Consider the following 23403-nt stretch of genomic DNA (forward strand, 5'->3'; position numbering starts at 1 on the left):
CACAGGTATTTTCCACAATTCTCAGTCGAATGGTGCTCTCAGTCCCAAAGTATTGTCTTACTTGGTTTTATTTGGATAGTGTTGAAGAAGGAGGGTATGTATTTGTGAAAGATTCTATAAGGGCTCAGAAATTTTGAGATGACCCAGTGCCTTCCGTGGGTCACTTACTGGGGGCAAAAGATGCGGCAGATCCATAAGAGGGAAGGTGCCAGCCTGTCTGAGATGAGAGATACATTTACACGCACAGAGTAGTCAATGGAGGGGCATCAGTTTAGCAGCAAGATAGGAAAATGTAAGGTTTTTTATCAGTGTAGGATCTCAGTTCACAGGTCTGTCCCTGGAATGCTAAGCCAGATGTCTAGCAAACAGTACAGCTGAACTGCCAAATCAAGGGGCTTCCAGATTAATACCAAGAAGCCCCTGTTATATCTTACAGGGGCCAAGGCACTTCAGCCATAAGCCTTTCTCCTTGTGCTTCCTTATTCCTAGAATCAGGTGAACTTCTGCAAGCCTGGGTGATCCTGTGCACACAAAATGTCCCACACCTGCTTGTTTGCCATCACTCATGTGTTCATTAGCCCAAGAAGTGGCTTTGCCTTTTTTCATAGTCTGTGTTCTGAAATATGCTGGAACCCCAAGCTCACTAGCTTTCCTCGTACTTGACTCTTGTTACTTTTGCCTCTGGTGGAGAAGCCATTGTGACAGAAAACTGCTGCCACCTAAGCTGCTGCGTGAGAGAGTCCCTCCTCCTCTTCCTCACCCAGCACCTTGGCTGTGCTTTCCTGGCTGCCAGCCTCTCAGAATGAGACCACTGGCTGCAAGGGAGGGTATGGGCTTGCCACTTTGGCAGTTGGAGCAGGAGAGAAAGAAGGTAGAAAACACGGTGGGACAAGGGAAGAACTTCACTGTCTCACCTCACAAGCCTGTGCCCTGGGCATGTCCACAGGGGCAGGGACCATCCATGTGTCCACAGCAGTGGGGCAGAGCACAAGATGCCAGCAGTAAAAATCCTCTCTGCTCTTATCGTAAGGGGATTGGTGACCCAGTGTGCACACGGCTCCTGGCAAACCTCCCAAGGAAGGGCTGACTCTCATTGTTCATACATGGTGCATTTGTAATGAACTCTGAAGGAGACCTTGTTCTGCCTTAGTGAGCTGCATAGATCTGTTTCACTTGGTGGCCACTGTGGCATGAGGTCGATGGTGCTGCCTCTTAGAGAGGCCTTGGAACTCTAATTCTGCTCCCCTGTCACCCTCCTATCACCTTCCCAGAGCATCCAAGAGGGGCATCCCTGCAAAGTCCACATGAACTGCATGGGGTCCAGACTGCTGCCTGCAGCTCCAGTGATGCCTGAGGATCTCTGGGACACACTTACACACTTTATAAGCTGGGAACATTGCCCATAGCTCAACAAGATGTGGTGACAGCTCTCACAACCCAGAGCTCCAGCCAGGATCCTTGGATGCATCTGGGTTAGCACACAGATCACAGCCCCACTCTACAGAGCTTGCTGAGGCTGAGGAAGGTCTTCAAATTTTACTTTAGTTTTCTGGAGGGTTTGCAGGTGCAGAAGAGATACATTCATGGCAACATTCACATCCCATCAAAATCACTAAAAGTGAGTGGTGTGGAGAGCAGGGCCCAACCTTCAGCCCCTCTGCCCCCATACAGATACGTTGCAGCAGAATTGCAGCAGCAGCACACCCTGCTTTGGGGAGCACCAGCAGCAGAGACCCTCACCAGGAGTGGAAAGACAGCCCAAGTGATGAGTGCTAAGTCAAGTGGCCTCTAACAGGTTGTCTCCAGACTCAGGATGTGGTCCTACTTTTATATTCCTCATGTGAGAGCATGGTCCATGGGGAATCAAGCTTCCTAACTTCCCAGCCTCCTTGGAATGAGGAGGAGCATGGTAGCAGGGCCTGGCTTCAAAGTAATATCCTTTGCTTGCAGTCATGAAGTTCGGACTTGTATGGCCCTGCTGTAAACTTAAGTCTTAGTCCTCTCTGTGACGGGTGTGGGGCGTTGCAATGTAAAATTAACAGAAAGTCTCTTGCTTTCCCATTCATAAAAAAGAACCAAGTGTCATTCTTGTTTTTTTAAAAAGTTGCCCTGTGATAAATTATGCCATTTGGCTTGCAAAGCCAAGCACTTAAATGTGAGTTAATACCTGCACAACCTTAATTCAACCACTTGCACGTACACATGATAACACAGCCTTTGCTTACCTGAGCAAGTGCTATTTCTTTTTTTCACAGGACCCTGCCCAATACTCAATGCAAATGACACATGATACTCAAGCTGACAATGAGGATGTTGTAATAAATAAGACTATTTTTATATGGTCAGCATTAAATATTAAACCACAGTTTTGGCAGGTGGCCGCAGTCTGTACATTCCTAATTTTGTGGGTGCCCAACATGAGACCCTAGAGGCCATTTTGCAGAACTGCTGAGCACTCACAGCTGTTTTCCAAAATGCTGGCAGCTTAGCCAGCAAACTAGTACAGTCTCGAGGACTCAATGCCACCGAGAGCCAAGAGGCCCCAAGCTCTGGTTCTGCACCTGCCGTGCTTTCCCCATGCGACTAAAAGGGAAGTCTCTTTTCCCTTCAAAAGCAAGAAAAATAACCAGTCTATCTTGCCTCATCAGGAGCATAAATTCTCTATCATCACCTACAAGGCAACTATAGCAGCAAACATCTTCAGAACACCACAAGACAATGAATAATGATGTATTGCCTGCAGGGCTTAGATGTCAGGCAGTAAACAAATAAAACAGGCACACGCTTTGCAGCACCAAAAAAAATAATAGCCCCCTGCTTCACTCCCTGAGCACTGTGTAGCCAGTGCCCTGAATGGGGCAGCTTATGAAAATACAGCATGTGATCCTACCAGTCAGGACTGCAACCTGGTGCAGATGGCACGCTGCCCCCGATCCCAGCGTTTCCTAACTTTCAACTGCTTGCTTTTGCAATGTGAATAAAACTGTATTTCACATAATCCCACCCCTCGCAAATGAAGCAACTTTTATTTCCATCTCTCCAGCCTGGAATTGAACTGGTTTATGGGAAGAAATACATCTTGCTATTAGGAAACCCTCAGCCACACAAAGCATGTTTGTGAGCCAGCATTTTGGTACAGCCATGGCAGGAATAAGATATGTGTTACAAGGTATTTTGATGCACTAGGGACAAAAACAGCCCAGGACTCCAGTTCCAGCTCCTTTCCACTGAGAACTGGAGTGTGTTTCATTGTGTGCTACTCTGGAGCATTACCTAGCTGGCAGGAGTGTCCCAGTATGGCCGCTTGAATGATGGCTTGAGCCACCCAGAGCTGGGATAGATGTCAAGCACTGTAAGCAGATGCTTGTAACCATACATGGCAAGTGAAGGAAACTGTTTGGTCTCTTTTGAATCAGCAACAGGCAAGTGCTGAAGAGTCACTGAAGAACTGCCCAGTAATGCTCTCCTGCAGGCTTGAGGCTTTACCCATCCTGTTCCAGCCTGTGCTGCTCTCTGGATGCTCCGGCCCAGGTATCCTCATGACCCTGTGCTGCTACTGGCCCTCCCTGCTGCACTGAGATGCAGGTCTGCCTTCATCAGACTTTTGTGGTGCTGAAAAGCCTAGAAAATCCTTTCTGCATCAGACTTAGAAAAGCCAGAGGAAGGGCAGCAAGCCAGAGTAGTTTGTACCTGAATGGGCAGTGCACCTTGCTAGCGTGTGGCATTCACTTTGCTGGAGGCAAGGGTGAAGGTATGATCTGGTATAAAAATTACATAAGAAGGCTTCCCCCCTTTCTCTTTACAAACAGCCTCTTTGCTCAAGATTTACCATAATTCCTCCAAGTGGGCAAGATACACTAACAGAGACTGCACAGATGTCTGACAGGGAGTCAACTCCCCCAAGCCTTTCACTCATGTGGAATAATTCCCTTGCAAATGTTGTTTGCCCACAGCAGTTAGGGGAAGATCCACATACACCCCGCCCCCCAACAGACCTGAGCAGCAAAGCTCAGAAGAAAAATGGTCCGCAATTCTGGAAGGCACCCCCTCCTCCTCACTGCTAGAAATGTCCCCTGCTTCGTGACAAGTCCCTGTGTGCCCTTAAGGGTCCCTCTGTCTTTTAAGGGTTTCCTTCTTTAAACCCTGCAATAGCAGCTTTTCCAGCCCTTTCCAAAATGAAATCTGAGTTTCTCCCTCCGTCCTTGGGTGGCAGATCAGGCACCAGCAGCAGAGCAGTGCCGTACCCTGCGCATTACTGTTGCTATCAGGGATGCACTGGATGTGGCACATTCAGGCTACCTGACAGTCCACACGGCAGTCCTGGGCCCTGGCTCGTTCGTGACCTGGTTGGAGCAACAGCTCCAAGCATCCTCTCTCCCCAGTCCAGGAGAGCTCTGATTTTACATGTCTCTCTTAATTAGCATGAGATGCAGTGGCAGTAAGAAACTGGGCAAGCAGAGGGAGAAGGGGGGAGCAGAATGCCCTGTGTGGGATGTATGTGTGCACATGTCTGTGCATGTGTATATATGCATACACGTACATATGCGCGCACACAGAAATTCACACTAACACTTACATATATACCCCTATCCATAGGGGACTTCACATCAGCTCATTCGGGACCTCATTCTCCCCCTTTCCTCCCAGGCAGTGGCAGAAAAGGTGAGGAAGTTTCTCTGTGCTGCATTTTACCCCCACCCTCAGCCCTGTGCCTTCTGCCCAAAAGTTCAGATATCGCAGGCTCAGCCTGCAAGGATGCTGGAAGCAACTTGGGACTTATTTTTGGCTCTACTTGTGATATGGCATCCTTTGCTTAATGTCCTGTGGTCGTGTCCGTGAGCTTTGTGTGTGAAATTGTACATGCATGTGCACGCACACACACACACATTCTTACACATATATATGGGGGGCGTACTAAAGCGGTGTATTGAGTGCTGGACCTGCTCAATTTTGGTCCTCGCTTCTCCATTTTAGGTTGTTCTTTAAGACAGCTAAGACCAAATTGATACCCAGCAAAGCCACCACAGGTCAGGTGAGTGGCACCTCGCATGCTGGCCCTTCTCACAGCACCAAAGAGGGGACAAGAGCCACAGCTCCCCAGGAGCTGGCCGGTACCCAGTGACCACAGCAGCGAGCACTTAGCCTCAAAGCTGCACCTGAGCTGCCTGTGCTGCAGTGAAAAATGCTGGTGCCATTCACAGCTGGGAGAAGCTGCTCCCAACTGCCCACACTGAAACTGGACTGGAACCAGTACCAGCAGCCTCTGCGGCAGGGCTGTCGTTCTGCCTTATTGGGAAGATCGCTGCCCGTCAGCCTCGCACAGCCAGGACTCCTGCACTGCTGTCTGGCAGGCGGTGCAGCCCCTGACCCCCGCTTTCCTCCCTGGGGAAGCCGGTTCCTGGGGGGCAGCTCCACTGGTCTTGCATAGCTGGGGAGTGGGGAAAATACAAAAGAGAGAAGTATTTACTTACCTCTCTCGGGCTGGGATGGACCCTCCTGTGAGAACAGCAGCTCTTCCAGCAAACCCAGTACAATCCCAAAACAAATCCAGCAGAAAGTCCCTCCGTTGCCAGCTGGGCTCTTGGTGGACCCTAGCTGGCAGGAGCCCCTCTTAGCCAGCCGCTTGCCCTGTGTGCAGGGCAGAGGAGCCGTGCAGTGAGATGGCAGCGTGGGAAAGGGACTATAATCCTCCGTAAATAATAAATAGAGGGAGAGGGAAAGAGAGAGAGAGGCGGGAGAGGGAGCGACTGCGCGCAGCGAAGTGACAGCTGGGGGTACATCTGCGATGGCAGCAGCACACGCACAGGAGCGCGCACAGACAGTGCAGAGGAGTCACCCCGTCAGGCAGGCAAGATCTGCTCCGAAACACCCAGAGGACAGAGCTCGGGAGGTTTTCATTTTTCTTAACCCATCCTGGAGAAAGGGCAGTTTCTGTTAGTCCTTCTCTCTCCCTCCTCTCCCCCTTGCCACCATCCCTCTCTGGTGCCGGGAGCCGAAGGGCTCAAGGAGGGGTGAGGAGATGCCAGAGCCGGGGGAGCTCCTCACAGCCCCTCGGGAGGCAGATTGGTCAGGCACAGGTTATGACAGGAGGCACTGAGCCAAACACCTCCTCCCCTCCCTCCATCTCTCCCCTGCCTGGTATGGCTGATGACAATAAAGCCGGAGAGGCAGGCGCGAGGAGGAGAAGGGAAGAGCCCTGGGTTTTGTATAGGGGTGAGGTGAGTGGCTGCAGCAAAGTGGAGGCAGCGGGGAAGAAAGCAAGGGGCTTGGGAGCAAGGCACCTCCTTTCCACTGGTGCTCCTGAGGCAGCGGGGGGAGGTGCCCCCGCAGGCTGGCCGCATCCTGCCCGGCCACAGTGGGCATCCCCACCAGCTGAGCACACAGGCTGCTGTAATGCTTCCTTGCTTGAATGCAGCACAAGCCGGTGTCTGTTTCCTTGGGGGTTCCGGGAAAACTTTAGGAGTGCTGGTAGGGGGTAGATGGGATGAGGGGAATGGGTGGAAGAGAGGAGTGTTTGCACCCACTGAATTCAGTGTGCGGCGGGGGGAGCGTGCACAGCCGTACGTCCAGCACAAGCGTCGGGTGCAGTTACATCCATGCAGTGACAGAGGCGTGCCCTGCCCTCCCTGACACAGCCTGCCAGTACAGGTGTGTGGTGAGCACCCAGATCCAGCCCACTGCCGCTGTCAGGCTTTCCTCTGTGCTCTCCCATGGGCTCCTGCAACCTGCCCCCCTCCCCCAAATCAGACCCCTTCCTTGCCTTCCGCTAGCTTGCTGAGGACCTTGGTAGCTCAGGTTTGCGAGAATCACTCTTTTGCTGATGCACTTGAACTGCCTCTTTTGTCAGGTCCAGTGTCATAAGCAGGCTGCCCTTGGTTTGGGCTTTTTGTTCATTTTCATTTGCCTGGAAGTTGTTTTTTAAGTAAAATTTTTAGGGGACTTCAAGTAGAAATCTGAGTGTGCCAGCTTGGCTGCTGGCTCAAGAGGGAAAATGAGAGTATTTCGGAAACAGGGAATGAGGAATGCAAAAGGACAGTATGGGCAGAGCTGCTCTGCTGCTCTGGCACCTTCTTCCATTTGAATCATGAGTTTTATTTAACCATTGGACCAGCTGCCATGCAAACAGGTTGTGAATGGCAAGGTAAATCTTGGTTAGCACTCTACAGGATGTAATCTTGAGACTTTGTTATGCTTTTTTGTTGTGCAGCGGGCCCATAAATTAAATCTTGGGGAAAGCTCCTTCTGAGAACAGCATATGGATAATCAAAGAAAGAAGCCAGGGAAGGCAGACCGAAAGAGAGGCAAGCAGAGGATGAGCTAATGAGGCAGACATGCTCAACGGAGGGATGAACAGGTGGGGGGGAAGACTTGTATCTCCACAGTGAATGGCAGCATATGACTGAGAAAGCCAGCTGCAGCCATGCAGCAGGCACTGCTTGGCTTTGCAGGCAGAGTGCTGCTGGTGGGAAGGTGTGCACAGGTCTGGGTAGCTCATCAGCATTGTGAAGCAACATCTAACTATACAAGGTGTACAGCATTGCTTGACCTTATGTTCTATTTCATTGCTGGGATGCTACAGTTACACAGGTTGTTTACACATGAGTAGGGATAAAACTATTAGCCATGATCTCTCTGAGGACTCTACAGTTGTTGTGCTGCATGCCAGGGCCACTCATTGTTTCATGGACCTCAGATCTTCCCACTCCTGCAGCATACTCTTTACCACCAGAGCAAAAAGGCTCGTTAACGATCAGTATACTTTGGAACAAGCAGACAGGGGTTTACTCCAGTTTTCTCCCTCTCACCTGAGCTTGTAGCATCATCCTTACCTCAGACTGAATCACTGCTTTCCTCTTTTCTCCCCGACCTTACCAACAGCCTGAAGGCACCCGGGTGACTATTTGTTAGTAGCACTGGAAGGGTGATTGTGGCCTGTTTCTCCTCAGCTCCCATGCCTTCATCAGGTCACCTGAATGTGTGGAAGTTTCTCACAGTTCTTGCCAGGAGCTGCCAATCCACACTGACTGGCATGGAGCAATCCTGCTAAGTATGGTTCCCTGTGATAGGTGCCATCCAGACAGACAAACTTGACTGCAATACAGAATAGCCTCCAGCTTTGCTTTCAATGATCTCTTCAGACTGCGCTGTGATGTGGAGAGCTGTGCTCACTGCCACTCCATGGGGAATAGGTAGAAATGTGTGTTGGACCACTGGGAAGGAAAGAAAGGGCTAGTGCAGGGAAGGTGAGTAAGCACAAGCCCTGCAGAGAAGTTAGGGGTGCAAAGATTGATCCAAAGGAAGAAGCTTGCTGATGGATGGCACAGACGGGGTAGACATGGCTGTGAGCAGGGTGGAGAGAGGAAAAAAGAGAATGGGAGACTGCTTTCTGTCCCTGCCACTGGCCACCGGTGCAAGCCCCCAGGTACTCTCCTTCTTCATGTTGCAGGCAATTCTGTCCAAGTTCAGTACATGCTACTCATGCCTCCCGGGCAGAGGCAAGGATTCACAACCAGGGGCTAAGCTCCTTTCAAAGAACAATTTGAAGCTAGTTGTTCCCACTGGCACAAACATGAGCCATGGAGTAAGTCTCTGCATTGCAAGGTTAGTTATGTAGGTATCAACTCCTCTTCAAGTCTCATAAAAACTATGTCCTTGGTAATGCTCAGTCCCATTGATGTGATCTGCCGTGATAAGGGAAATAACTCTTTCTTGAGATGGTTTCAAAGGATAATGATGAATTTATTTAAAGCTACATACCGAATCGGATGCGTGGGCTTCATTGGACTCAGCAGCAACAGCACTGTTTGCCTTCTGTCATGGACTGACGATTTGTCAGCAGGGGCACCGAGCCAAAACATGCCTGCGATAGCCCCACTGAAGCTTATGAATCTTCACCCGGGCTGGACTCAGCCCTGTCCTTCCTCCTTTGTTTGCACTCTTTGTCTGGTCTGGTTTGTGTTCTTCGAGGCTTAGGGCAAGGCAGCTCTGCAAAATCATTCCTTTCCCTCAAGTACAGGCAGTGAGATTCAATCTACAGCAGGGAAAGACAGGTAAGAAGTGTGCCTGTGAATGGGATTTTGTAAGACACACCAGCACTGGGAATGTGACACAGACACTGGTGTAAAAGGCAGAGCTGATGCCAGACGCCAGGGTCTCTGTACATGCTGCAAGAAAATATGCCATTGCATACTCCGGTTTTAATTCATACCCATCTGAATTAGAGCATCAGATCATACTGTTAACTTAAAAGCACCCACATGGCATGATTCAGATTTAAAGGATCTGTTCCCCCCTTTGAAGCTCCTGCTAATTCAGAGGAAATCTGTAGGAACAGCAACACTTCATCCACCTGATACTGGTGGTTATGAAAAAAGGCTCAAACTCTCCCTCTCTGTACGTCCTCTCTATACTTTTTCTCTCTCACTTGCACTTTATATTCTATTTCAAGGTCCTGCTTGAGGCTGTAATTCCTGCAGAGCTCTTGGATTCAACTAGTTGACATACAGCCCTGTTGTTCCCTATCACTGTGCCAGGCTGCGCACGACCGCACTGGTTATTATGTGTGCTTGTAGGCAACCTACCCAGGGACAGCCAGGTTATTCTGTCGGGGAGACCCTGCACTATTTCTTCTCCTGTGGAGCTATGCCTTACTTCAGGAACATGATGCTGGGAATAGAAGAGAAATTAAGCCAAGAAATTAGGACGCACTTCATTAAGAAACACACACACACATGCACATTTGCTTAGCCCAGCGTGCACTAGGCTAGGACTAGGTAACGAAGCGCTACTTCTAATCGTCACTTTTCCATCAAGTGCATTGATATTTTTGTGCTTTTGTAGTGGCTTAGGAGCAATCTAAATCACTGTTGTCTCCCCTCGAGACAAGTAGGTTTTCAAATAAATCCCTTCCTTGCACTGGCCTACTTTATTTCTGATTGATGGTGTGTGGTGCAGGAGTTGAGGCTGGGGTGATCAGAAACATCCTCCCTGGCCAGGCAAATCCACAAAAGACAAAGATGAAAGCTCACATGCTCGATCTCCTGAGGGGGTTTTTTTTGTGGTATTCTAGGGGAGGTTGTCTGTTTGTTTGGTTTGTTAATTTGTTTGTAGCTCCATCGTATTTAATGGGAGGGAGGTGTCAGTACCTCATTGCAGTCAGTGTCCTCTTTTCCTCTACCTTGTTAAACCTCTGACTCTCACTTGGCAGTCTGACTCAGCTTTGATCCCCCTATGCTTATCGTTCACACTTGGAAGCAGGTTGCAATTGTGATTTCCATCCCATCACTTCAGGCGAATATTTACTCCTCCTTTCCTAACTTGTGTTTGTCTTTCTCTCTCTTGCACATTCCTCTTTTCATCTCCCCCCCCCCCCCCCCATTTTTGTTTCCCATAGCTGTGGGTGTGCAAATTAAGCTGGAGTTGCTCCAACGCAAGTTTTGGATGGCCATGCAACAGGTAGGTGCATCAGCAATTGTTCAGAGAGACAATTTAATGCTCTTTGTCAGCTAGGTCGATGCTATATTACATCACATCCCATGGCATTTTGAGGAAGGCTTTTGTGAAATTCATATTAAAAGGTCTGTGAAGTAGATTAGTTTGAAGTCACACATTTCTGTAATCCTTTGACGGCACTAATGCCATGTGAGCCCTGAGTCTGTTCTACAAATGCCGTGTTGACAGTGTCAGCATCCTGGCCTGGCATTAACTCTACTGCATATGACACATCTAATTGTGGAAATATGTTTGTGCTCATTCAGCCTTTCAGAAGCCTCATGGAAATCTGCAATTCTGGGCACATGGAAAAAAAATCTACTGTCCTCTCTTAGCATTGTGATGATGGTAACAAAACGCTATCAGCTTGCCAAAACAAAAATCATTTGCTCCAGGGATAAGCTTTCAGCATTGTCCTAATTTTGGACACTCTTGCTGGACTGAGAGAGATGGAATAATTAAAACAGCCCCCCCCCCCCCCCCCAAGCCTGGGAGGCAGGAAAAGTGAAACACCTTTCCCTTACCACCCAGGGGCTTTCCCCCCAGGCTTTGCTTTCAGGGGAGGTGAGACTGACAGGACCGAAGCAGCACACAGCAGAAGCAGCTCTCTGCTGTCAGGAGGGGGAACTGTCATCAGACTGGGATGACAGAGAAGATAGGAGGGCAGGAGGCAAGCGCACACAGGGAACAGAAAATCCCAAAATTGGCTGCGGTGGCAAGAGCATCCTCGCAGGTGGGAGATCACATAAACCTAACCTGAGCTAAAAAGACTTCTGCAAAGCACGTGAGCACATCTTGAAGCATCAGCAGAGCACGCTTCATTTTGAAAAAAAATCTCCTGAGGGCCATACTCGGGCAGTTCTCACAGAAACAAAGCCTGAGCATGTGTGTTAAGTGAAACTGGGAAGCCTCATTAAAGAAGCTGAAAGGAGGCCTGTGTGCCAGGTGCCTGCAAGCCACAGCCCTGGAGGTGCTGGTATGAAAAAAAGCCTGCGTACAGTTTCCCAGGATATGACCACCATTTGACAGGAATGACTAACAGATTTTTGTTTTCTCTCTCTCTCCTGCTTTACCGCATGCTGTGCCACTCTGGATGTCCATACTGTGCCTCCCCTCTCCCAGCCCAATGACACTGATGTAAGTAGACAAAAGCTGAGGATGGGGAGGCATCCTGGCATGCCTTGCCACAGCTCAGCTTCGTAATTGTGTCACTTGTGTGCCAGCATATTATAGGCACTGTCCCTTGTCTGTAGTCACTGGAGACAGTCCAAGCCTGTTGTAGGCTGTGTTTGTCTTCACAGTAATTAAGTGTCTTTGGCAAAGCTGAAAGCGCTCTGGGTTGCAGCGTTTCAGAGACCTGACCGACAGCAGGAGGATGCTGTGAGGTAGGCTGCTCTCTGAGGGGGGAGCTGTGCCTATAGCGCAGTAGATGTGGTCTCAGAGCAACCAGGGAGCTCAGGTTCAGCTTTGCCCCTGCCAGGGGCTCCCTGCAAGCTGCTGGTGCTCTCAGACTGGGCTCCTCACCACAGTGCTGCTGCTGCATGGCCACCCCAGCACCGGGCACTGCTGGAGCATCTCCAGGTCTGGAAGAGCAGTGGCAGCAAGTCTCGGCCTTCACACTGCTGAGGAAGATACCATGAGACACGGGCCCTTCTTGTGGGAAACCACTTTGGTTCACCTGGGTTTCTGTTCTGATTTCCAATCTCTGGGTGCTGTATTTGCTATCCCCCAAGGCCGTAATAATGGTTCATCGTGGCTACATTTCTCTGCTGACCAAAGGAAGGAACCCACCAGGGATGAAGCACAGGGCCACCTCTATGCATATGTCCACAGAGACAAAACAACCCAATGCTGGTTTGTGGTGAGACAATGCTTGCAGCTGTGGGTAAAGGGATGTTTTTAAACTGTCATCCCTAAAGCCTCAAAAAGCCTGGTGGAGTCAGAGCATGAGCATGCAATATTGCAAACCATGGGGCCTGAAACAAACCCAGGCATCTCTGAGCCTCCTCTGAAGTTGAGGGACAGAAACCTGAAGCTATTGGGTTTGTTCTGCAGAACTCAAGAGGAGAAACAAATTCTAACTGAAAGTAACGGTCTTGTGATTTGAAATGGCAAATTCATCTCTTGTCGCTGAGAATCATCCAGAAAGGGGGCAGAGGTTTATGCATAAGGGTTTTGCAGAAATAAAGGGCAGCTAGCCGAGAGCAGACAGGCTACGTGACACATCAGTGTCCTTCCCTGACCCCAGCAAACCTCTGGCAGGAAGGGGACCCCGTGTACAGAAATGGCAACACCATGTCAGATTTCTTCCCTCTGCTGCTACAGAAAATAGCATTAAAAAATAACACAAAGAGACAGACACATGCAGCCACGGCACACTCAGAACAACCTGAAGGGCTTTGTTACTCACCACTTAACCCCTCGTGTCCCCATCCAGTTCACTGTTGTGAAACACATGTCAAGTCCGGTACACAGAAATCCTAAATGAAACAAATGGATGGTGCCTTGGGCTACATGAGCACCATTCACATCCTATTTTATCATTAGCTGTCTGGAGAATAAAGAAACCAACAGCAACAACAACAAAAAAATCCCTGCCTGAGAAGAATCCTGATCTAAAATACCATGCCATGTGTTTTAGTCCAGATACTAGCAGACACTGAAATGCATGCTGGTTTCTCACTGGTACACAGTAACCTTTGCTTTCGCAGCCAGAGCTTGATGCTGCCCCTTTCTTTACAAGTGCCACCTCTGCTCAGAGTGCACAGGTACTGCTGGAAGCATGTCAGGGAGGCAGGTGCAGGATCAGAGCCCTTGCCAGAGGAGATGTTGCTCAGAGAGGTGGGGAGCATGCAGAGCCACTGAGCGGCCAAGGTCGGGGGTGGTACGTGTTCATGCTGTGGAGCTCGTCTTGGTGGAAATGCCAGCTAAATTGCAGAGCTTTATGGGATGCTGGTATAAAGACCTTTAGCTCAGCAATCCCAAGGGGGAGACTGTAAGATGAAATCATGCTGTGGTTAATTCTCGGTTTTTCCTCTCCAGTGTAGTGCCTTCGATGGTGCCTGCCCACTAAGCTGTCAGGATGATGTAAGTTGCCCAGATTTCTTCCCTGTATCTGTGATGGGTGTGATTGCCTGCCTGCTCTGTGGAGGTCTCTGTCTCCCCCTGCTCAAAAAAAAGGTATTGCCTATCGTCTCCTCACAAAAGGTTGCACAGCTGGGGCAGGTCCTTGTGCTGCTGAGACAAACCTCCAGTTTAGGTCTTCCTCTCAGCTGTGAGACATCAGCTGAGCCTGGGCAGGGGCATGGGGATACCCACCAGTGACTTGGGAGAGTCAGTCTCCTCTAAGGCTATCTTACTGTCATCTCAGGTCTTCCAAAGAGAGTGGCTGCCAGCATGACATGCATACCTCTTTGCATTTACACCACTGCTTCAGCCTTGGTCTCAGGCATATTTGGGACAGGAGGTCCTCTGCCCTTCAGAGCAGGATCAGCAGAGTTTTTGTTCTGTATTCACATAGGAATTGCTCTTCATCCTAGATTTTCCCTGCGAGACCTAACCTGTACCTCCATTTCCTGCTCTGCAAGATAAAAATAAGACCAGCACTGACACTCAGCAGTGAGGAGAGGGTTACTTCATGGGTGGTTATATCTCTGAAATCTGAAGATGGAAAGCAGTAGATACTGTTTACTTAAAGAGAAGTGCTCTCCAAATACACTGTTGCTTCCTGCAGGATGCCTTGTCTTCTTAAGCATGGCTCACAGCCTGCTAGGCCTGCACACAGCCCTGGCAGGAGACAGTCTTTGTCGCAGACAGCTCATGAGCTAAATACCTCAAAATGGAGGCAGAGAAGGAAAAGTAAATTGTGTAAAACCAGTAGTAGCTGGGCCGTGGGGCTAGGTATGGAAATACTGAGGCTGTTGCCACAAGCACAAGCCCACACCACTCCATCCTGCACACAGCGGTACATACCAGAAAACCATGAAAAAAAGCTGTCTTTAATGTTGCTTCTCTTTCATTTCTGCAGATTCTGAATTGCTTCCTCATTGATAACAATGGCTTTATACTTGTTTCCAAAAGACTTGCAGAGGTAAGCGAGCATAAGAGAAGAAGGAGAGTGTGCTTGGCTTGTTCCTAAATAACCCACCAGAGCTGTTCGAAACAAATGAAATTCAGTTGTGTAAAAAGGGTGGCCATGGTGTCATTTAATTCAGCTGTGCAGCAAGGGGGAAGCCTCTAGGCAGAGTGACAGCACATTCTAGGTGAGGAAGGAGTTTGCAGTGATAAGGAAGAAACTAGTCAAAATATCTTTTTATTAGAAGTGAGGAAATTAGACTCCTTTCCCTCGACACAGATGCTACTGAAAGATGATCAGAGACAGTCCCAGAAGACAGGCATGCCCTGACGTGGGAGGGGAAGGGAGAGGAGCAGCATTTTTGAGTGCCTCTGAAGTCGAAGCAGGTGCTTTTCAGGAAAGAAAACTGAGGGGATGGTAAAAGAAAAATACCAAAAGCAAAAAGGAAGACAAAATCATTTAAGCAAATTGGAAATAGAAGCACACCTAAACTGGAGGATTTACTGGACTCGCAGAGGTGAAAGGAGTAAGGAAAAAGACTCAGAATAGTAATAAAAAATAAGCAACAGAAGTTGCTTCCTTTCCTCCTACTACCAGTGCCTCACTGACCGTTTCTAGAGAGATGAAGGAGTACAGTTTGTGTTGTGACATTTCATGCAGCCTGGATAAAGGCAATGCTGCATGGTTTAGCTATACATTTCTGCTCTCCAGTAAATTCACCACAAAGCTATTTGTTTCAAAATAATAAAAGACCATAGATTTGGATGTCAGAAAGTAGTGTGTTGGAACAGTCTCATAAACTACAAAGCAATAAGTCAATAGCAACAGTGGCCTTATAGAAGAAACGGGAAATGAAGTGGTTTTGTTACTGATGGAAGTGTGGATTTTCATTGAAATTGCCGTAGTACTGGAGTTAAAAAATACTGTGTGTGTATTTCCAGAAGTCAGTAGATCCAATTCCAGAAATTACTTTTTTCAAGATGTGACAAACAGGATGAAAAGGAAATTAAATATAAAGTAACAGAACACCCAATGGATGTGGTTGGGACAAGAAGCACAGCTTCTATAAAGAAAGAAAACCTATCTTATCAGCTATAGTTCTTTGACAGTGTGAGTAAATCAGGAGATAAGGGAGAATGGATTACCTACTGCATTTCAGATTTTCTAGGAGCCTTGAACAGAATCCCTTACAAGAAGCTGTTAAAGAAGTTCTGGTTTAAGAGTGAAACGTGAAGTAGCAGCAAAGACCTCAAAGTAGCTGGGACAGAAAAGAAAGAAGAGGAATTTTTAGACTGGTATTTAAACAGAAAACATCATCTATATGAGTCCCATGGTTTCCCATCTGGGCTTGTGTTGGTTAGCATATTCAGAACAGGCTGGCAAAAGAAAAAGGTGAGATCGTGAATTCTGCAGGCACTACACAGTGGATTCAGAGAGGCCAGGATGAGAACTGTTGAGACTCACAAGGCAAAATGAATCAGCAACACAGTGGCACCAGGGGGTGATACAGACGGATAACAAGGGGAGCATAGTGGAAGGAATAACCAAGCTCTTTTCTGTCGGGAAAACAGTGTGACCTACCTGGCACACTGAACATTCCAGTAAAAGTGCCCCTTCAATGATGCGGTGTGCCAAAAAAACAAAAGCAGAGAAAATTTGAAAAATAAGGGAGGAAAATGCTGTAAATTTGTATTGGCTGCCTACTCTGGGAGGCCAGGTCCTACTGTATGTTTGTGATGGGCAGGTAGTCAGGAGTTGCTGTTTCCTCCTCTGACTCCCATGCATTTTCAGAGGTGCTGTGCTGAGTCCTGTGGCATGTATCCATTCAGCTAATGTCTGCTGTTTGTCCTCAGCACCACTCTCCTGGGTTCTGTCTCTGTATTCTTCCTGCATCTTAAGGAAAATTTTTTTTTCCAAAATCTCATCTCTGAAAGATCTGACTAGCAGAAAAATAACATTATAGTAGATTTAGGTGAATTATAAACATTACCCACATGCCTCCATTTTGGCTGGCATCACAGCTGTGGTCTCTTCCAGCTGTTACCTCCCTGACCTCTGAGTTCACCACTACTTTTCTTCTGATTTCTTTATGTTGTTCCAGTTACTGCTTTTATTTCCTGGTGGCACCATGAGTGTCCACAGCGTTAAACCCTACAGGGAATTCAAGACAGCAGCAGCATTAAATCAATACCCTGAGTTTCACAGCCTTGCCACCTGGATGTTGCTGTGTGGGATCACTTGCTGCTAAGTGGCCTTCCCTGCCCCCCTGCACGCTCTTCCCTCAGTGCATCCTTTAGCATAATGCCAAAAAAAGTCCTGTTGCTGGATTTTGGGGGTATTTTGCCTTTCTAGAGAAGTCAGCTAGTTCACTGCCCTCCCTCCCTGCCCCATGAGCCACTGGGCTCAGCTGCCTGGGCCAGCATTTCAGCCCAGCAGCAGGGAGAAGGGCAGCCTGCCCACACAATTCCTGTTCTGCCCCACCAGCCGGGATGGGAGTGAGTTTATCAGATGCCAAAGGAGCCAGGATGCTGTGCTGAGCCACATGGGCAGTGGCAGCTTCAGCGCAAGCAGGGCCCCACGTGCATCCCTGCTTCCCTGAGGAAGGCAACTGAGGAGCTTTCATGTCCAAACCACCTGCCTCCTGGGGCAAAGCGCAAGCTAAGAATAACAGAGAGCTGCCAAAATGCCTGTGTCCCCATAGCCCCCGGGGCGAGCGGCTGGTGCTGGAGACTGGCTCTGGGGGCTCTGAGGTGTTTTGCTCCATCTGACTCCCTTGGAGCTGCGGTGCTTCACCCAGCCGCACTGCCTGCCCGGGGCTGCCTGCCGCCCGCACCACCTTCCCTGGGTGACCACGCTGGAAAGCAAAGCGACTTCATGAAGGAATGGGCTAAGGACAGCCTGACTCAGGCTCTGATCTCCTCTGCCCTTGGGATGAGGGATCAGTATGGGGGATTGGCTACAATAACCTCTGTGTGAAGGCAGCAGGAAGCTTACTGGCAGCCAGAAGCCACCGGGAAGAAAGAGGGACTCAGGATTTTCATGAGTGACGAGTTAGAAGCTCCCTGCAGGATTACCTGGGGAAGAATGGGTAATCTCTTAATTCGAGCTAATCTCCCCATCTAGATTCATCGTGGAGGGAGCAAAGACTTAATAGCCAGAGCCAGGAGAAGGGACTGAGTGAGGGCAGGACCAGGTGATCCAGGGCAGGGGAGGAAGGGAAAGTAAATAGCAGGCTCTGGCTGGGCTGCAGTGAGGGCTGCTCGATGCTAGGTTTCTGCTGATGTTTGCAGCCGTGGTCCTATAACCACCCCTGAGTTTTTAGCCGCCTTTCACTGCCAGCCAGAGGCGCAGCTGCAGATCAGTGTCTTGAGTTCCCTCAGCTTTCTGCATCCAGGTGTCCCCTGGCTCATTAAACCTCTTTTCCTAGGACTGCTACCTTCTCCCTAAAACATCTTGCAGGGTATGCCTGCATGCTCTGCCCAGGTAGGGCTCCAGGGACAGGGTGCAAAGTGGCAGCTAAAAGGCCAAGATCCCACCAGGGCTGGGCAGAGCTTGTGGAGAAGCAAGGGCTGGCTTTGTTTGAGCCATGCAGCAAGGAGGCTGGCCCCTCACCCAAAGCCTGGCCCATTTGGCAGAGCCTGTTTGGCTACTGCTTTTGTGTGTACCAAAAGTGCAAACTGCTCAACAAGCCAGCAAAGCATAGACATGTACATGTGAGCAGTGATGTACATTTTGAGTCACATGTGTGCTCCAGGATGCATCTCTTTCCTGTGCACAGCCTGCATGTGTACTTGTATGCTCTCAGCTGCAGGGGGGTGTGATACAGCATGTGTCACGAGGATGTCAGAGGCCATGCTTTGGGCTGTGAACCGCTGAAATCGCGAGGGCCTGTGGAAACCTGCCCAGAGCTGGGAATTTGGAGATACACAGCAGAGGGATGTCTAGGACAGCAGCGGCCAATCACTGGAGAAAGCGGGTTGTAACAAGAGCTGCTGCTCTGCAAAATGTTGCTTCGTTATATGACCACGTTGGTTTCTGCCAAGTGATGCTTTCCTGTGTTGCTACCTAAGGCAGCGCTGAGTTTTGAATGCCTGATTTGATGTTAAAGGCCAGTTTGCTGGTGCTTTTCTGAACACATTCCCTAGTCCTTACTCTCAATTACACTTACAGCTCCTCGTACTTTTACCTATAGGAACAACATTCTACCTGGAGAAATTTGGTCAGACATCAGCGTCCCTGGACAGGGGACATTTGCAGTCCTGCCGTGGCCCCCTCACCATACGGGCTGCAGCTTGCACCGCGTTAAATCCCACTGCTCTGGCTCCCGCTGGGGCTGCAGACGGGTATTAAATGGAAGCAGCTGGCCTCCTCACCACCCTAATCAGATTGAAAGAGCGAGGGAGGTGAAAAAAGTTAGCGCTTGCTCAGACACATTTGACTATGTCTGAGACGATTACAGCCTAAATGCTCGAGGGGGAGTTGATGTTGTGTATCAATTTATACGGTGAAACACCTTCTAAAGCCTGTTGAGAAGAGGCTCACAACCACGTAACACTACTGTTAGATGATTACCGTATGATCTTAGGTAAATCTGACTGAGGGTTGGGTTTTTTTAGTGGAAGTGCCCCATTCAGATAAATGAAGTCATCTGTCATCTTCTAATACGTGCTAAATGACTGCTGGCCTATCAGTGGAAAAGTAAAATGTCCCCTCAAACTGCAATATACAAACACTTCCATAACATATGGGAGGTATTTACCGTGTCAAGACCCACGAGCCAGGAAAACAGACAGAGGACAGCTCATATCTGCACTTTTATTTATGAGTATTTTACTTACTTGCTTGCAAACAAAGCAGTGGACTTGGCAGATCCGAAGCATTTTTGCAATAGATTTGTCATGGTTTATTAATCAGGAAAGCCAGAACTGTTGTTTGTTTGAAGTCTTTAAAGCAGCAGGGACTGTAATTGGGGTTATTGACTCTGAAACGTGAATGGGACAAGAGGGCCACAAGCTGCACTTTCAGTTCAGGCACGCAAGCATCATGTGGGGGCTGTTGCTCCCCCAAATGCAGCTTTTGCTAGGGTGGAGCCTGTGCTACAGTTCCCGCTGTGCCAGTGTGTAGTGTGTAAGCTAAGGGAGGAATTTGTTTGTATCACGTTGTTTGGGTTACTGTCTGCTTCGAACTTGCGCAGCAGTGAGTTGTACAATTGCATTTGCTACCTAAATAACTCTGTACGGTGCACTTATGCGTGGTGAGCCAGTCTGCCTGGGGCAGCAGGAGAGCAGGGGTGTCCGAAGCCCCTGAAGCTGTGGGCAAGCAGAGAGGCTTAAGCGGAAGAGATTCAGGCGTTCACATCCAGAGAACGTGGATTCACAAAACCCCACAGGAGAGCCCAGGCTTCCAGTGAATCAACATGCCTGGTCTCTGCAGCTTGAAGGGTCTCTGCCTTTTTCTGTCACAAGCTGTAGGGACTTGCGTGGGCTAAATAATTTCCAGGTGCTATAGGAATGGTGCAGGATGCCCAGCTGGCGATGGGGGAAGTCCTCCCTCAGGCTTTGCAGCCAGCCAAAGGACAAAGCTTGGTGCTACCTCCTTATAAAACCCTCATTATGTGTAGTAGGCCTCCGGACAGACTGGATTGGCTGGACCCATTGAGAATTTGGAAATTTTACTGTTGTCAATTTATTCTGTTTTTTTCCTTTCTTATGCTTGCAGACTGGAAAATTTTTGGGTGCAGTGGAAGGCTCAGTAATGACCCAGCTGCTAAACATGGGCATGTTCAGGCGGTAAGCGGGGGATCTCTGTGCTGTACTTCTCTTTCTTCAGCTGGTGTGTGGGTCAGAGCTTATTGGTCCCCATAAGCAGCACTTGAGCAGAGGAATATGCACATGCTGATGCATGTGGCTCTCTTGATACAAGAGCTCCTTTAGCTACCTGCCCTCTCCCCTGACTTGCTCAGCCATCATCACCATGCACCCTGTTTCTCCTCATCTCCTGCCCTTCCACCTGCTGCAAAGCACCAAGAAGGACAGTAACTCTGATCTCTGTGTGGCTGGAAAACAGCTGCTGCTCTGTCTTTTCCAGGGCAAGATGCTATGGGAAACATTTCTTGGCATTTTGTCTATAAAGTGCTTCAGTTCCTTCTGCCACTTGGAAAGCCCTTCTATGAGCAGTTGTCTGAGAGCCCCCCAGATGTAGTGTTGCAGCTGGCTGAGCACATTTCTCTCACTACTAAATATATCTCTGTTCGCCTCACTCCACTCCCCCCGCCCATGTCAAAGAGAGTTCAGAGTTTCAGTGGCTTGAAAACAGGAACTAAGGGAACCTGAGGTAGTTAGAATTATAATTCTCCTCCTTCACAGCCTGCTTTACTCACCGTCTGGAATTAGGGACAAATTTCCTCCTGTACTGACCCAGTGACATTAATCCAGAGCCTGTATTTCCCGCTTTGCAAGATCCAGGATGGGCCAAACAGCAAAGGCACGTGTAAGCAGGCCACTGCTTTAGTTCTTCCGTACAGGAAATGTTTTAGAAAAAGCTGACGTGTGCGTCCCATAGGCAGTTGCATTGCTTGCTTTTGACTGCTCACTTGTTTTGTTTTGATTGCAGGGTGACCATGTATGATTATCAAGCAATGTGCAAAGTACCCTACCACCACCACAGCGGAGCCCGGCCTCTGCTCAGCGTACGTATCTGTCAGCATGCAGCCCTCTCTGGGCTTGGCCACAGAGGCTTTCTCCTAGGCCATCTCCAACACACGGATGTAGCACGTTCCCCAAAAGAGTTTAGTAGATGTTTGCTTTCAAGTAATGGGAATGCCCAAACTCACCTAAGGCAGATTTCTGAGGCAGTGATGGCCACTGACAGTGGTTTCCAATTTGGCTCTCCATTGGCGTATAGGATCCCACTGAAAATCAGAAGGACCGGGGAGAGAACAGGTACTAGACTTTGCCAGGCTTCTTCTAAAAACCAAGGAACCAGCAAGCAGCTGAAATGAACAGGAATGCTTTTACAGGGCACGGTTTTACTCAGCAGCTCAAAAGGGAGAGTTGCACTGTCAGGGAACAGAGCAACTGGGAGAAAACTGTCAGCCTTTCAGGGAAGCATGAGTGGGCTTGCAGCAAGAGAGAGAGAGGGGTAAAAGCTGCAGAGAAATGCTGATAGTCCAGGGAACAAACTATCAGAGTGAAACTTTTTGCAGTACCCAAATGCAACCTCTCTTTAGGCTGATACAAGCTAATAACCTAATCCCACTCTACCTTCCTAACCCGGCCTTGAACAGACAGAAGTAATTACTCAACATGCAGGCCACTTCAAACTAGTTGAAGCAACCCTAAACTGTTATGATCAGGTTTTTGATACTTTAAAATGTGGTATGGCAGTACTTCTTACAGTGTGACATTGTCATTTTTTTCTAGTAAAATAATTTTCAACAAAATGCTACTTTTTAACAACATGTTATCATTTAAACAACTAAAAAATTAAACTTTGCAATGGCTATACTTAAGCTGGATAGATAAAATATTGTGATTATAGTGAAAATATTTGCTCGATCATATCCTCCAATTCTGATTACCAAAAGAAATGTCACAAAATATGAGCTGCCAAAAATGAGGTGAATTGGGAAGAGAATAAAAAGATGAGAATTCAGCCTCCCTCTCTCTTTTTCCCATCTTAGCAAAACCCTTGAAAAGGAAGAAATCAAGAAAAGTCCATTTTTCATATACATACATAAAAATCGGTCCGATTCCCAACAACATATACATTTCACTCTTTGCTGACTTATTTTAGGTGAATATAAGTAAGTTACGGAACATTGTCTTGTGCCCTGTGACTGCTGCATCTGTTTTGGGTTTGAGGATACAGGCATGATTATGAGAGGGAAAGATGAAAATTAGACACAGTTGCCATGAAGAAAAGAAGCAGCAGGATCCTCTGCAGATGGATTGTCCCTGGGACAATGCTGGATTTCCAATTTGTAGCTGAAAAGCAGGAAGATCATAGAAGTAATGCCATCTTGAGGAAAAGCTGGATGAAAGCCCAGTTAAGCATAATCAATCAATGGCAGATAATACTAAATCCTGGGCAATGCTGTCACTTGTCCCAGAAACACCACTTGCTATCAGAACATAAAAGCATCCTAAACTGGTGGTGTCCCATTTAGCTGTGCTTCTCTCCTGCTCTGAGCTCTCAAGGTCATCCATACTGGAGAGAAATCATCAAGCAATTACATCTTCAAAGTCCTTCATACATTTGTGATAAACTCCCTGACCCTGACGGGGAGGGGGTGAGAAGATATTATTAGTAGCAAGGCAGCTCTGCTGGCTTTTGATGTATTTTGAACATTTTCCAGTGATGCCCAGACCTTGAATTTCCAGTCTGTCTTCAAGCACTCTGATCAGTAGAGGGAATTGGTCTGAAACGTGGGGTCCTGCATAACAATTATAAACCCTCTGACCAGATCCTTATGGTATTTCTCATTTCTTCTTTTGTTCTCCAGCCAATTTATGCCTTTCTAGCTGCAGTGAAATGGCTGATAAGTGATTTCCTCATGTGAGTACCAAAAGATGGGGGTGTTTGGGAGGCTCAGACCAATGGGGGCGAGAGCTGAGAATGCTGCAGGCGGAGCCCCCCGCGGAGGGCATTGCTCTCAGCCTTCTGACATTCAGCTCAGCACCTTGCTCCTGGGAGACAGAAAGCTATTACTATTCCCATTTTGAGAGGCAGAGGCCTGGAGTGGGTCTGGGATTTACCTGAAGTCACTCAGTACAAAGTGACAGAGTCAAAAATAGGACTCGGGTCTCCTGGGACCTCATGCAGATCCTTGATGCCGA

The 23403-nt window shown here is 48.5% G+C and overlaps 2 protein-coding genes across 4 annotated transcripts in view; one reads left to right on the top strand and one right to left on the bottom strand.

The window, feature by feature from the left end:
* Window positions 1–13527, bottom strand: part of LRTM2 (leucine rich repeats and transmembrane domains 2) — a 28596-nt gene extending 15069 nt beyond the window's left edge. For 2 of the 3 annotated variants that reach the window (XM_080391563.1, XM_080391562.1), the window contains exon 1: window positions 5472–10363. The gene's annotated coding sequence lies outside the window, so the exon portion shown is untranslated. Of the gene's footprint in view, window positions 1–5471; window positions 10364–12901 lie in introns of those variants that run through there. The other variant, XM_080391561.1, reaches the window with a different exon arrangement.
* The window catches only part of CACNA2D4 (calcium voltage-gated channel auxiliary subunit alpha2delta 4), a 152608-nt gene that overhangs the window by 113596 nt on the left and 15609 nt on the right, over window positions 1–23403 (top strand). The window contains exons 28-34 of the mRNA XM_080391564.1: window positions 10394–10455; window positions 11614–11628; window positions 13534–13578; window positions 14519–14581; window positions 20285–20355; window positions 21179–21254; window positions 23070–23122. Of these exons, the coding sequence (XP_080247690.1) occupies window positions 10394–10455; window positions 11614–11628; window positions 13534–13578; window positions 14519–14581; window positions 20285–20355; window positions 21179–21254; window positions 23070–23122 (385 nt within the window). The remainder of the gene's footprint in view (window positions 1–10393; window positions 10456–11613; window positions 11629–13533; window positions 13579–14518; window positions 14582–20284; window positions 20356–21178; window positions 21255–23069; window positions 23123–23403) is intronic.

Source organism: Falco punctatus (assembly GCF_963210335.1).
Source record: "Falco punctatus genome assembly, chromosome: 6".
Lineage (NCBI taxonomy): Eukaryota > Metazoa > Chordata > Aves > Falconiformes > Falconidae > Falco > Falco punctatus.